The following is a 14,363-nucleotide window of genomic DNA, read 5'->3' on the forward strand; positions in this document are numbered from 1 at the left end:
GTCCCCGCCGCCGCCGCCGCCGCCCTTCGCGCCCCGGGCCGTCCCACCTCCTCCTCCCGCCGCGGATCCGCCAGACAGCGAGGCCCCCGGCCGGGGGCAGGGGGGACGCCCCCTCCGGGGCACCCCCCCGGCTCAGAGCCACCCGCGGGGCCGGCCTCGGCCGGGAGCGGAGGAAGGAGCCGCCGAGGAGCCGCCCGAGGCCCCAGAGTCTAAGACGAGCCGCCGCCGCCCCCGCCGCCGCCGCCGCCACTGCGGGGAGGAGGGGGAGGAGGAGCGGGAGGAGGGACGAGCTAGTTGGGAGAAGAGGAAAAAAAGTTTTGAGACTTTTCCGCTGCCGCTGGGAGCCGGAGGCGCGGGGACCGCTTGGCGCGGCGCAACCCGGCGAGGAGGCAGGACTTGGGGACCCCAGACTGCCCCCTTAACGCCTCGGACGCTTGCTCCCTCCCTGTCTACACGTCGTCCCCCAGGCGCCCCCACTGCGGACCAGCCCTCAGGAACCACAAACCCGACTCCCGCGAAGACCCGACCCTAAGACCTCGGGCGCACCCCCCTGCACGCCCCATATCCCGGCCTCTCTCCTGAGCCTCTACGCGTCCAAGGACCCTTCTCCTCCGGGATCCGGGAGACCGGATCTCTCTTAGACCTGCCTCAGCTCCCCTATTCAGGACCACCCACCTCTGGTACTAGATCGCGCCCATCTCGGGTTTTCCCGTGGGATACCGAGAAGCCACCCACCAGAGTCTCCTCTCCATTCTCCTCGAGGGCCTCAACTTTCCCACCCTACCCCCTAGGCCCTCCTACCTTTCCTAGGGAGACCCCCAGCCAGCTCCTGTAGGGGCGGGGCCTCCCTGTTCCCAGCCCAGCCCGGCTCGCGCTCTCGGCAGTGCCGGGGGGCGCTGCCTCCCCCATGCCGCCCTCCGGGCTGCGGCTGTTGCCGCTGCTGCTGCCGCTGCTGTGGCTACTAGTGCTGACGCCTGGCCGGCCGGCCGCCGGACTATCCACCTGCAAGACCATCGACATGGAGCTGGTGAAGAGGAAGCGCATCGAGGCCATCCGCGGCCAGATCCTATCCAAGCTGCGACTCGCCAGTCCCCCGAGTCAGGGGGAGGTGCCGCCCGGCCCGCTGCCCGAGTCCGTGCTGGCCCTTTACAACAGTACCCGAGACCGGGTGGCCGGGGAGAGCGCAGAGCCGGAGCCCGAACCGGAGGCGGACTACTACGCCAAGGAGGTCACCCGCGTGCTAACCGTGGAAAACAGCCACAGTGAGCTTGGAAGGGCCGGGGACCCTGGAAGGGAGCCCCCAGGGGGCGCCGGCGTGCAGGGGTCAGGGGGAGGAAATTACTAGCGGAGGAAACTGACTGGAGGAAGAGGACCCCCGGGGGCGCCGGAACGTGGGAGAGGATCCCAAAGAGGATAGAGCTGAGCTCCCTACCCGCCCCCACCCTCCCCGTCCCCCCCAACCCCCGTATCTGGTCTTGAAGAGGAGGGAGCGAAGTGGACTGCTTCTGGAGTGACAGGAACATGCGGGATCGTGGGGGGAGTCCCCTGGAGGGAGAGAAGCGATTGGGGGAAGGGGTAGAAAAAGGCTTTCCGCTACAGGCTGCACTAGAGTGCGGGGGTCATGGGGCTGGGGCTGCACAGAGGGATCACGCTTTGCGATAAGCGGAGACCCCAGTTTTGAGCAGGGAGAGGCCGTGGGGAAAGCGGACGCAGAGCTCGGGGTAGTGAGGCGAGAAGATTCAAGGACAGAAAAACTAGGTAAAGCGAAGCCTGGAGGTGCCGGAAAATGGAGAGTGGACCAGCTTGCAGAAGGTGCCAGGAGCACGCGGGATTGAGGGGACAGAGAGTAGGGCGGCGAGGGGGTGAAAAATGCGGGGAAGAAAGGGGCGCGAAGTCGTAGGGAGGGGGAAGCTAGTGAGAGAGAAGCGGACCCCCAGGGGCGGCCGGGGATGCCCGCGGAGGTGCCCTGAGTATTTCGCACATGGATGTGCGAGGAGGAAGCCCAGCCGAGGCAGCGAGACCCCAGGAAACCTAGAACACTGGGTCGTGGGAAGGGGTTTCCAGCGTGGGAAAGGCGGACCGGGAGGGGGGCGGAGGAGAGATCGACCGTGCCCTGCTGGCAGCGACGAGCCCCTCACGCCGCGGGATGGAAGGGAGTGGGCCGAGCGAGGAATCTAGCCGCAGGGGGAGAAGTGGATGGGTGCGACTCCACAAGATGTGGGTGAGGAAGCCCCACGTGGGTGCCACGCGCGGGGGGAGGAGCTGCGCGTCCGGAAGAGGAGAGGAGGACCCCGCAGAGCTGAAGGCTGGGAGTCTGGACCCCAAAATGCCAGTTCCTCTCCAGGAGGCTGGGGAAACCCCAGCGTCCGGCCGCCTCGCCCGCCCGCCCTCCCTTCCCTTTCCTTCCCGTGCCCTGGGGGGGCGGGGATCGCGCGCGGAGCCTGGGGCGAGACGAGGCAGGTCCGGTCCCCGCCCTCGCAGCGGCGGCGACTCGGGCCCTCTTCACCCCAGCTCCGGGCGGGGCTACCGCTGGGCCCGCCCGATCGGCGCCCGCGCAGGGACCCAGGCGTCCGTCCCAAGTGGCCCGGAGGATTGAGGCGATCCGCCTCCTTTCACTTTCCCTCTTGGGCGGTGGACTTGTGGGTCACCAGCCCCTTCGTACGCCCAATTGTGTCTCCAGCCAAACGACGCTCGTCCCCACCCACATGTGCGTCTCATCTCACCTCTTCCGTCGTCGCTTCACCCTAGGTGTAGAGATTTCTTTAACACATCTGAAACCTTCAGCCTTCTCCTCCCGGATTGCCTCCATCTGCCCCCAAACCCTCTGTTTCTTCTTCCCGTGTGTCTGTCAATGTGTCTCCATCTTTGTCTTTCCATCTCTCCTGCATCCCCATTAGTCTCTGCCCATGTGTGGTCTCCCAGTGTCTGACTCTCCCTCTCTTCCCTCTCTCTCTCCGGCACCTTCTCCCCGCCTCTCCCCATCTCTGCGGTCTCTCCCTCTCTCCTGCGGGTCTCTGCCCCTGCTCTCTCTCTCTTCCTCCCTATCTGTCTCCCCGCCTGCCTCTGCCCTTCCTCTGGGGGTTGCTGAGTAACTGCTGGGTCAAGATAGGGCTTACTGCGGGGAGAGGCTGGCCCGGCTGGAGTGGGGAGGAGTAGGGGAGGGGGCCCCGCAGAAGGGATTTCTTCTTACCGTTCTCAGCAGATCTTGTCTCCATGTCCCTACCCCTTCTGCAGTTGCCCCAGTTGATCCGGGAGTTTGTGCTCTGCCTCCTCAACCCTAACCCGGAACTTTTCCTAGACTAGTGAACACTCTTCCTAATTTCTTCCCCACCCCTAAGCCATTCCTACCTAGAATGAACTTGGCCTTTTCAGCTGAGGGAGGAAGCAATTAATCATTATCATCATCATCATCATCATCATCATCATCATCATCACATGAGCAGGGAGGCGGCATAGCCCTAGTGGTTGAGATCATAGTCTCTGGAACCAGATTGCCTGAGTTTGAATCCCGTTCTGCAGCTTCCTAGCTATGTGACCTTGTTGCAAATTACTTAATCTCTTTGTGCTTCTGTTCCCCCATCTATAGAATGGGCATAATAATAGTATTTTCCTCATGGGGCTGTTGTGAAGTTTAAATGCGAAGTGCTTTGAATAGGCAAGTAGTGAGTGCAGTTTAACATAGTAGAGTGAGCACTGTGTGCAGACTCTGTGCTACATGCATTATCTGCGTCATCTCATTTCACACTCTCATTCTGTCATCGGTCCTTGTTTTCCAGGTGAGAATCTGGCACAGAGAGAGTAATTTCACTTGCCCAGAGTTACACGGCGCTTCAGTTAGGAGAGCCGAGGTTGGAAGACAGGAGCTCGATGTGGCTGCCGCTTCCCAAAGAATAGGAACCTGAGGCTCCGGGAGGGATGTGACTTGCCAAGGTCACCGAGCTGAAAGGCAGCAGAGGCATGGTCTGCTCCAGATGCCCTTGACTGTACACTGTCATTAACTTGCATTTGAGACTCCAAGCGCTAGGGAGGCCTGAGCAAGCAGAGGAGACACCTTTGGTGCCAGCCTGTACTGAGTGGTTCCTTTACAGGTGATGAGAGAGAAGAGTGATTAGGACTGTTTTGCAGAGGAAGAAGCAAATCCAGAGAAGGAAAGCATTCGCCCAAGGTCACATAGCTAAAAGGGTCAGGATCGGACTCCAACCCAGGGCTATCAGCTCTGGAGCCCACGCTCTTAGACTTGGGGTGTACCAGCTCCCCCGCCCCTGCCACACCCCTGACGTCCCCCTTCTCTGCTCCTTCTGCCTAGAAATCTACGAGACATACAAGCATAATTCACACAGCATATACATGTTCTTCAACACGTCTGAGCTCCGGGAAGCGGTGTCGGAACCCGAGTTGCTCTCCCGAGCAGAGCTGCGTATGCAGAGGCACAAATTGAAAGTGGAGCAGCATGTGGAGCTGTACCAGGTGGGGCACAGGCTAGGTGGGGCATCTGGACTGCGGGGCGCTGCAGGGTGCACACAGGCGGACCCTGCAGGATGGAGGCACACGGACCATGGGATCAGAGGGCGCTCTGAAACTTCAGACTCCTGGCCCCCTAGAATGTTAACCACTTAAAGGCCGGAATCTTAGCAATTGGATTCTAGGATGCAGGACTCTTGAAAGTTGAAATCTCTAGAAAGGTGGGGGGTTCTCAACTGACTGTGTCCCATATGAGAGCCACTAACACGGATGGCCATTGAAGTTGATGAAAATTAAATGAAAGCAAAAATTCAATTCCTCAGTCTTTCTGGCTCTATTTCAAGTGGCCATAGTCACGTGGGGTCAGTAACTATTTTAGACGCCGCAGATAAAGAACAGAGAGGTCTCTTGGATAGCTGTGTTCTAGAAGATTTGGAGTCTTCAGGAAGATCGGGGCCTTCAGACAGGCCAGCGTCTCTAGAAGGTCATGTGACCTGGAATCCACGTTACATGGAGCTTTGGCTTTGATGGGAGACGATAGACTCTTACAAGGGAACGTTGGTGTTAATTTCGCAGAGTCTAGAGAATCCAGCTTTATGCTGCTGGCCCTGGAACCTTCTGTCCAGCCCCATAGGGTCATTCCCTACGGATGTCAGGCGTCTGCAGCTTCTAGGTCTGTGACATGTCAGACTCCTGGATTTGCAGAATATTACTCTCAGAACTTCTCGGGCTCATTGACTGTGTAATCCTTGAGGTGCTGTCAGACCCTGGAGTTACAGAGTAATTTCTAACATAAGCCCCTAGAAAGTTAGAGACTCAGAATTCAGGGTGTCAGATTTGCAGAACTATATGCTGAGTGAAGCCCAGGACGTCTGCAGGAGAATCTGAGCACTGTGAGCTTTCCAGGCCGAAAGGGGCCTGGTGTTTCACCAGTGAGGAAACAGATCTAGAGAGGGAAGGGAATTTCCACGGCCCCGATGGGGGGCAGGGGCCAAGGCTGAGCGCTCGGGTGCCTTGACCCTGCCGCCTGGAGCCCCTTCGTTCCTCCTCTTCTGTTGGGACCCTCTGGGAGGGGACTGTTCGAGGGACTGTCTAAGGCCCATTTAGAGGGAGCACATGAAGCGGGAGGTGTGGTCAATGATCATGGGGGTACATGGCAGCATCTACCCACCATCTTTCTCCTCTCATTCATCATCCCCCAGAAATACAGCAACGGTTCCTGGCGCTACCTCAGCAACCAGCTCCTGGCCCCCAGCGACACGCCTGAGTGGCTGTCCTTTGAGGTCACTGGAGTAGTGCGGCAGTGGCTGAGTCACAAAGGTGAGGACCGATGTTCTGCTCCACCCCTATTTTGCAATGGGGTCGACCCCATTGTTTGTCCCTGAGCTGCCCTACCTAGCACCCCGCCCCCCATGTTGGTGCCAGATAGCTGAGACCTGGCCCTCTCAGGCACTCAGACCCCAGCAATGAATGAGTTGATCCATCTCCTGAGCACCTCTCTATGCTGGGTGATCCTGGGGACACAGCAGTGACCAAACAGCACCATTGTTGCCCTTACAGAGCTCGTGGTTCATTGCTGGGGTGGGGGAAGGGAATGAAAGACCTGTAAACCAGGTAGTAATGACCTAGAGTGGGCAGGCCTGCGGTGGGGAGCCCAGTCAGAGGAGGTGCATGCCCAGCCTGGGGCCAAAGAGGCCTTCCTGGAGGAGGGGACATCGGAGCTGATGTCTGAGGGCAGAGGAACAGGCTGTGCCGGCGACAGCCTGCCACATCTGACCCGTCCGGAAGAGGATGGTGTCTGTCCTGTCCCGGCTGAACCCGCAGCACCCACATGTCTCTTCCTAGTCTCCCTCTTGTTCATGCCTCCATTCAATAAGTGCCAGTAGCTCCCTGCTTTGTGCCTGGCCCTGTGACAGTAGTACAGGGGACACAGTGATAACCAAGACGACTTCTAGGTCCTGTCCTCCTGGGGCCCATGGTCACTTTCAGACACTTAAGTTTTGCTAAAGTCCTAGCTGGCGGTGATGACCAGAATGACCAGGGCCAGGATCGGGGAGCCCAGAGCAGACACCTAAACCCATCTGGAGGTGGCGTCCGGGGCGAGGGTGATTGTGTTGAGACTCAGTGGCGGTTTGGCCGGATGAAAAGATGGGGCTTAGAGAGCAGGTGGGTCCTGGAAAGAGTGTCCGGGGCTGCTGGACAAAGGCCTGTTTGGTCATTGCTGAGTCCAGAGCACCCAGTATAGGGCCCAGCACATAGAAAATCACTCCTTCATTGAGGAAGCCCTTCTCCCTCAGCTGCCCTGCAGAGTATGCGCACCCCAGCCCTGCTTTCTCCCACTTTGGGCAAGTCATCTCTTCTCTATGCCTGGGTGTCGTCCTCAGCTGTAAAATGGGGGACTTTGGTGAGGGTTAAAGGACATAACGCCCACCGAGCATTTAGAACAAGCCTGGTGCCCAGTGTGCGATCTGTAGATCTCTGTTTTTATGACTGTGGGCCAGGCCCTATGGGGAACAAGACGAGGATCCCTACCTGCCCCCCCACCCCGAGCATCCTGCTCTCCATTGAGAACAGTGAAGGAAATTAAGGGCCAAATACGAATGTCTGAGGGGGTCAGTGCTATGGAGAAAATAAAATGCTGTCACAGTGGGGGTAGGGCCTGCATCCTGGAGGGCCTCTTGGAGGCGGTGACGTTTGAGCTGGAGGCTGAGGAGGAGGAGGCAGCAAGGCAAAGAACTGGAGGGAGAGGGTCCAGAGAGCGGGCAGGCAGGGGAAGGGGCAGGAAGGAGCCCCATGGTGTCTGCTTCTTCCTTCCTCCACCCTCAGGGGCTGGGTGAGCACACCCTCACCCTGGCTCCCCGCTTCTCCCTCCCACAGGGGAAATTGAGGGCTTTCGCCTCAGTGCCCACTGCTCCTGTGACAACAAAGATGACATACTTCATGTGGAAATCAATGGTGAGGCCCACCCCTCTGTCCCGGTGCCATGCGCAGTGCGTGCACGTATGTGTGACCCCTCCTCCCCCTGCCTGTCCCCCCATTCGTCCACCTGAGAGTGTGTGTGTACCTGTCGCCCAACCCCCACCCCGCCTCCACCACCTACTGATGCCCAAACTGAAACAGGAATCAGTACGGGCCGCCGGGGTGACTTGGCCACCATTCATGGCATAAACCGGCCCTTCCTGCTCCTCATGGCCACCCCTCTGGAGAGAGCCCAGCACCTGCACAGTTCCCGGCACCGCCGAGCCCTGGACACCAACTACTGCTTCAGGTGAAGACCTACGCCTTCTGGCCCGGCGGCCTGACTAGGCGCTGTAGGGTGGGCACCTAGCTGGTGTCATGCTTGGGCTGGTGTCCCCTTCCGCTTGGAGGGCTCGGGGGATAAGGTGCACGTCCTAGAACGCTGGGGTGTGCAAGTTGAGAGTCCTAGAATGTTCAGAGCAGGTTGCTTTTCTGCTGGTGTGTGGGAATCAGAGGTGATTAGAATGTTGAACACTGAGCATGTGGGAATTCAAGTTTGGAAGGCTGCCATGTTCGAGATCTGTGTTGGTGGCAGGTTAAGGTTCTAGAATGTTGGGATTCTAGGATGCTAGAGTTCAGTGTTAATTATTGCAGTCTGACAGTGTTGGACTCACGGAGTGTTGGGAGCCCCGAATTTGGGAGTTCCGAATTGGAACGTTGCCTGAGTTGGATTCCTGTGCCATTGAAAGATTGGAATCTCCAGTGTTGGCTAACTGGAGTCCCCGAATCCTGGGCTCAGAATGGTGGATTCCTGCGTTAAAATATAGCATCCACAGATAGAATTGGGGAAAGCCAGAATTTTGGTATCCTAGAGCGTCGGGGCTCAATGCTGGAATGTTAGATTCTTGGAAGGCTGAGATCTTAGAAAGTGGCAGCTTGGACCTCTTGAGTGATGGGCTCAGAACTGTGGAATGTTGGAATGCCGTATTGCAATATTGGAATTCAAGAATGCCAAGATCCTCGAGAGTTGGAATGTGGGACTCCTAGAAAGCTGGAAAAGCCTTCGGAGTGTTAGAATCTTGACATGCTGGACTATTGTAGTCTGCGAAAAGTCTAGATTTCTAAAATGTTGAAATTCGGAGTCAGAATGTTGAGAATCCAGGATGATAATCTGATCTCGTCCCTCCCCTGCTTAATACTTTGATGGTGTCTCTAGGCTTTGTCACATGCTATTCCCCTGCTGGAAAGTCAGCTCCGCTCCTTCACCACCAGATCCTACCCTCAGCCCATCAACCCTCTGAAAGAATGGATTGAATCCTTGAATGCCAACTGCTAATGATATTACAGAGACAGGCAGCCAACCCTGTGAACCTCCACGGAGGGGGACCCAATATCACCTAGGAAGTCTTGCCAAAAAATCAAACCTGAGGTTGATCGAGAAGATAGAGCCAACTACCAATTTTCCAAAAATATAGGGAGCGTGGAACGTGTTAAGCTCCACCACAGGCGTGCAGTCAGCGACACCTAGACTGCGGGAAACCTGACTCATTTTTATCAACGGATGCAATGCAGGGGACAGGAATAGACAAAGACATGGTTCTATAGATTTCTAAAAGAATCTTGAGAGATATATCAACCAACTGCAATGCGTAGACCTTATTTGGATCTTTCTTTTTTACAGACTCTTTTTAAAAAAGACATGAGACAGTTGGGGAAATGGGAGCTCTAACGAGATATTAGCCGATATCAAGGAATTATTGTTAATTTTTCTCATGTGGTATTGTGGTTATGTTTTGAAATAGTCCTGAATTTCTTGGAGATACATATGGAATTATTTGTGGGTGAAACGATAACGGGGGAGAGGAAGTGGGTCGGGGTAGAGATACAGTGAGTTTGGCCAGGACTTGCCGAGTCGAAGCTGGGCAATACAGACATGAGGGTTCAATTCAGTATCTTCTGCTTTTGTGTGTGTTTGAGGGTTTCCAAGAGCTTCGGTGAGGGCCCAGACTGTGCATGTCACTGGGTCATCTGAAAGGCTTATTAAATCTGCCCTGCTGTCCCTCACCCCCAGTTTCTGATTCAGGTGTGTGGGGTGGAGCCTGAGAATTTTCATTCCCCACAAGTTCCCAGGCAATGCTGCTGCTGATCCTTCTTGAACCCCATGTGGAGAATGGCTGAGCTGGGTAATAGAATCACGGACAATCCAAATCTTAGGACCTCAGAACCCCAGCCAGAGTTGGACCGGAAATGAAAGATTATTCTGGACAGTGGTTCTTCCACTTTTGTGAGTCCAGGACCCCCTTGAGAAGCCAAAAGCCAGGAACTTTCTCCCTCAGAAATGTGTGCACACATACACACACATGTGCATATGGTTTGGGGGACTTGGGACCCCGCCGAGCCTACATACGTAGACCTCCCGATGCCTCCTTGGCCCTCAGGTTATCATCACCTTATTCGATCCAACATTGCCCGCATCTTTCATGGGGAAACTGAGGCCTAACCAGACTGTGGATGCACGAGGCAGAGCTCAGGGAATCCCTTTTCAGGGCTTTTTGGCTCTTGGAAGGACCTTGTCTTGTCCTGGGGAGATCCTGTGTCATCATCTCTTTCCCCTCTGCTTGAGCTGACACGGTTGATGAGGTCACAGGCTCTGGGCTGGCACAGAGTCGGCTGTGAACCTGGCCCCGAGCACTACGCCTTACACACTGTATGTGAGCAGGCAACATTCTTCTTCTCTGAGGCTGTTTCTTCATCCTTCAAATGGAAATAATAATGAGGCCTGCCTTGCAGGGTTGTGAAATCAATTGACGAATTCTCTATTGATTATGATTTGAACAGGTAAATACATGCGAAGGACCAAACCTAGAAAGGCTCTCAGAGACCTTCCAGCTGTGACCCACCAACCTCTCTCTGAAGAGGCAGCCACTTCTATTATATTTGGGTCAAACTTCCAGAGAGTTTTTGCGGGAGACGCTTATACATTTCCATATATATTTTTATTTTGTCCAAATGGTATTCTCATTTTCTTGAGGGGTGGGAGACTGCATTTTTTTCTTTAAATTTTTTTTTTTGATTCTAAAAGTAACACGATATCCACTGTCGAGAATTTGGAAAAAACAGAAGGCTATCACCCATTATACTAAATATAAATGTCACAGAAATATAAATATAAGAGATATTACCCATTATACCTCATATTAAAAGTCACTGTCAACATTTTAATATAGTTCCTTCCAGTCACTTTAGGCAAAACAGAATATTGGTCATCTGGTAACCGTAGCTTTGCATAGTATTTCTTTCATATGTTAGGGATGCGAAACATAAAATGTTCTTGGCATCCCATGAGTCAAACTTTTTTGCCAGGCTCCCTGCCCATCTCGGCCATAGCCCCAGGGGCCTGCACATAAAATCTCCCAGCTCCTTTCAAACAAGCAGAAGCCTGGGCCCCAGGTCAGGGGGACCGGCCTTTGCATCCGAGCATGGGACAGAGATTGCGAGTCCAGAACGGTGGCACTTTATACACCACTATTCTTCGACTTGCTTTTAATAAACCTAACATATTAAGCAATTAATTTATACACCCCATATTTGCGGAGTGCTTACTGCGTGCCAGGCACTGTGGTAGGCTCTGGGGATATTAGGGAGCAAAACAGACAAAAAGTCCTGTCCTCAGAGAAAGACAACAGACAAACAAATGGATCTCAAATAAAAGAGCAGGTGGCTATGAGTTCTAAGAAGGAAAATTAATCAGAGGGAAGAGACAGAAAGGAAGACATTGGGGACTCTTTTTCCTATTCCAATTAAAATGTTTTTATTATGGAAAATTTCAAATGTATATGAAAGCAACCAGGATGGTGTAATGAACTCTCATCTAGCTTCCACGGGTATTAAAATTTTGTCCCACTTAAAATTTTGTATTTTCTTGCACACCTGCAATGCTGTTATTACACGGAGTGGAATTAACAATCTTTTGGATTGGCATTTTGGATAGGATGGTCCAGGAAGGGACCCTCTGAGGAGATAACATTCATTTGACTATGTATTGAGCGCCTACTGCATGCCAGGCTGTTCTAAGAGTTAAGGCTCCCTGAATGAAGGACATTCGAACAGACATTTAAATGAAGCGAAGAAATGAGCCAGAGAGGATATCTATGGGAATAGCAAGCAAGTGCAAAGGCCCTGGGGTAGGACTGTTTGAAGGACAGTGAGGATGCAGGAGTACAGTGAGAGTGGAGAGGCAGCCGGGATCAGCCAGATCCAGTAGTGCCTTGCGGTTCATGGCGAGGACTTCAGGCCTTTGTCCTGAGTGAGACGGAGCCATGTTCAGAGCAGAGGAGCGATATGACAGTCTCTAGCATGTGTCCCCAGAGGGCAAGGACTAATTGACTGTACTGAGTCCCCGATCCCAGCCCAGCAGTAGCTCGATAAACATTTGTTGCACACATAGAATGCATCAGTACATGTGGGGCTGCACTGGTTTTCACGTTCCAGTGTGGATGCCCCATGATTTATTTAGCCATCCCTGTGGATGGTCACTTGGCTTCTTACGGGCTTGCTCTGAGTACTGCATGAGATACTGTTTATCATGATGCTCTTTGCACAGGGCTTGACTAGAGGAAGTGCTTTATCAGTGTTAGCGATGATCAGACTGTTGCTGCTTTTATCCCAGGGGGTGCAAGGGAGACCATGACGCAGCCGTGGGGGGCGGAAATCAGGAGTGAAACAAACAGACACCTGGGGAGGAGCGGCATGGGTCCTCCTGACCTGGATTCCTCCCCTCCTTGCCTGCAGCTCCACGGAGAAGAACTGCTGTGTGCGGCAGCTTTACATTGACTTCCGCAAGGACCTGGGCTGGAAGTGGATCCACGAGCCCAAGGGCTACCATGCCAACTTCTGCCTCGGGCCCTGTCCCTACATTTGGAGCCTGGACACGCAGTACAGCAAGGTGCGTCTGGCACCCCGGACTGGAAGTAGCAGGGACCCAGGGCGGGGAGGGAGAGAAGTCAAACCAGAGATGAAGTGGTGAGATGGGGAGAAGGAGAGACACAGGGAGATTGGAGGGGTGGTGATGAAGAGATGGGAGAAAAGCTAGAGACAGGCCCAGGCTGTTAGAGACGTGACGCGGAAGAACATAAGAGATTCGAGAGATTCACGGAGATGGTCGGGGGTGGGGGTGGGTGGGGGGGGGGGTATGGGTGAGGAGAGGCAGGGAGATGGAAAGAGAAAGAAAAGGAGAGATATAATGAGAGACAAAAAAGGCAGGAGGGCTCAGACTGATAGATAGAGTTAGGGAGGTGGAAGGAGAGAGAAAGATTGAGATCCCAGCCAAGAGTGGGAAATAGGAAGACGTAGTGGCTGAGACCTAACCAGGTGAGATAAGACACGGGCGATGGAGAGCGGCTGGCGGGGTGGGGGCACCCTCCCCGCGACCCCCGGCCCTGACCCCACCCTCCTGCCCGCAGGTCCTGGCCCTGTACAACCAGCACAACCCCGGCGCGTCGGCAGCGCCGTGCTGCGTGCCACAGGCGCTGGAGCCGCTGCCTATCGTGTACTACGTGGGCCGCAAGCCCAAGGTGGAGCAGCTCTCCAACATGATCGTGCGCTCCTGCAAGTGCAGCTGAGGCCCCGCCCCGCGCCGACAGGCCCCGCCCTCCGGCAGGCCCGGCCCCGCCCCCCGCCCCGCCCCCGCCCGCAGCGTCGGGCTGTATTTAAGGACACCCGTCCCCAAGCCCACTTGGGGACACATTAAAGGTGGAGAGAGGACTGGGGTCTATGTCATTGGGCTCCTGACGGGCTCTCCCTTCCGACGTTCCCAGAGTCCCGCTCCATCTGCTCCTTCCTGTCTCTCCACCATTCATTCCGTCCTCAGGCAAACGCTGACCATTTCTGTGTTCCATGTGATCCTGGTGAACACCAGATTTATTTACTGAGCATCCTGAGCCCTGTACTAAGTGCCTTAATTAACTCATTTAATCACCATAACAAAGCTTTGGGATACAGGGCCGCTCCTAACGCTTGAAATGTGAGGAAACTGAGGCCCAGAGAGGTTAAGGGGGGTTAGTTCCTACCCACCGAGAGGGGAGGGGACAGACATAGTAAGCAGCACCAAGACAGGAAAGCAGGATGGAGTGAGAGAGATGGCTTTGGGGAAGAGGGAGGGCTTCTTGGAGGAGGAGGCATTTGGGACTTGAAGGTAGCCTGGGGGAGGATGGGGGAGAGTGTTCTCGGTAGGAGGACAAAAGCAAGTGAGCATGAACTTGGGGTGAGGGAGAGAGGAACAAGGCCAGTGTGGTTGGAAGGGAGGGGCAAGGCGAAGGGTGTTGGGAGCTGAGTCAGACGGTAACACAGGCCAGAGAGTAATAACAATCCTCCACACCAGGTATGCATCTACCAGCTCACTGCATTCTCCCTGCAGCCCAGGGCAGGGGTTGGCAAACTGCGGCCTGCAGGCAAATTCTGACCCACTGCCTGTTTCTGTAAATAAAGTTTTATTGGAGCACAGCCATGAATCGGATCGTCTCTGGCTGTTTCAGTGCTGCAAGGGCAGAGTCAAGTAGAAACTATGCAAAATCAAAAATATTTCCTATCTGGCCCTTCACAGAAAATGCTTGCCAACTCCCGCTACAGAGACCACTTTACACATGGGAATACTGAGGCGGAGAGAGGCTGAGTGACTTGTTAAGGTCACATAGCTAGCAAGCAGCAGAGCTGGGACTTGAACGCAGGCAGTCGGGAGTTAAGGGTCTCTGCGTAACTCCTGACTGGTACTGCTTCCCGGACCACAACAGGCCTGTGGGAACCTGTGGGAACTTGTACTCAGGGGAAGATGGGAGCCGTGACAGGACTCCGAACAGAGAGGGGGTGTGATTTGACTTAGGTGCCTAGAGGGTCCCTCTGGCTGATAGTTGAGAGTAGACTGAAGCAGCGTGGGGTGGGAGTGGGGG

At 54.9% G+C, this 14,363-nt stretch overlaps 1 protein-coding gene across 1 annotated transcript; it reads left to right on the forward strand.

Moving 5' to 3' along the window:
* Positions 1-282: 282 nt before the first annotated feature.
* On the forward strand, positions 283-13,928 carry TGFB1 (transforming growth factor beta 1). The gene is made up of 7 exons (XM_039842960.1): positions 283-1,262; positions 4,307-4,467; positions 5,664-5,781; positions 7,339-7,416; positions 7,582-7,729; positions 12,211-12,364; positions 12,882-13,928. The coding sequence occupies exons 1-7, from the start codon at positions 908-910 to the stop codon at positions 13,038-13,040; spliced, it is 1,173 nt and encodes a 390-aa protein (XP_039698894.1). The 5' UTR covers positions 283-907; the 3' UTR covers positions 13,041-13,928.
* Positions 13,929-14,363: the final 435 nt, after the last annotated feature.

Source organism: Pteropus medius, unplaced genomic scaffold (genome assembly GCF_902729225.1).
Source record: "Pteropus medius unplaced genomic scaffold, Ma_sr-lr_union100, whole genome shotgun sequence".
Lineage (NCBI taxonomy): Eukaryota > Metazoa > Chordata > Mammalia > Chiroptera > Pteropodidae > Pteropus > Pteropus medius.

Bases quoted from the DNA above. Each gene is read 5' to 3' on its own strand.
- TGFB1 (XM_039842960.1), top strand. From the start codon at position 908: ATGCCGCCCTCCGGGCTGCGGCTGTTGCCGCTGCTGCTGCCGCTGCTG. The intron at 1,263-4,306 runs GTGAGCTTGGAA...CCTTCTGCCTAG, and splicing joins AACCGTGGAAAACAGCCACA to AAATCTACGAGACATACAAG. The intron at 5,782-7,338 runs GTGAGGACCGAT...TCCCTCCCACAG, and splicing joins GCAGTGGCTGAGTCACAAAG to GGGAAATTGAGGGCTTTCGC.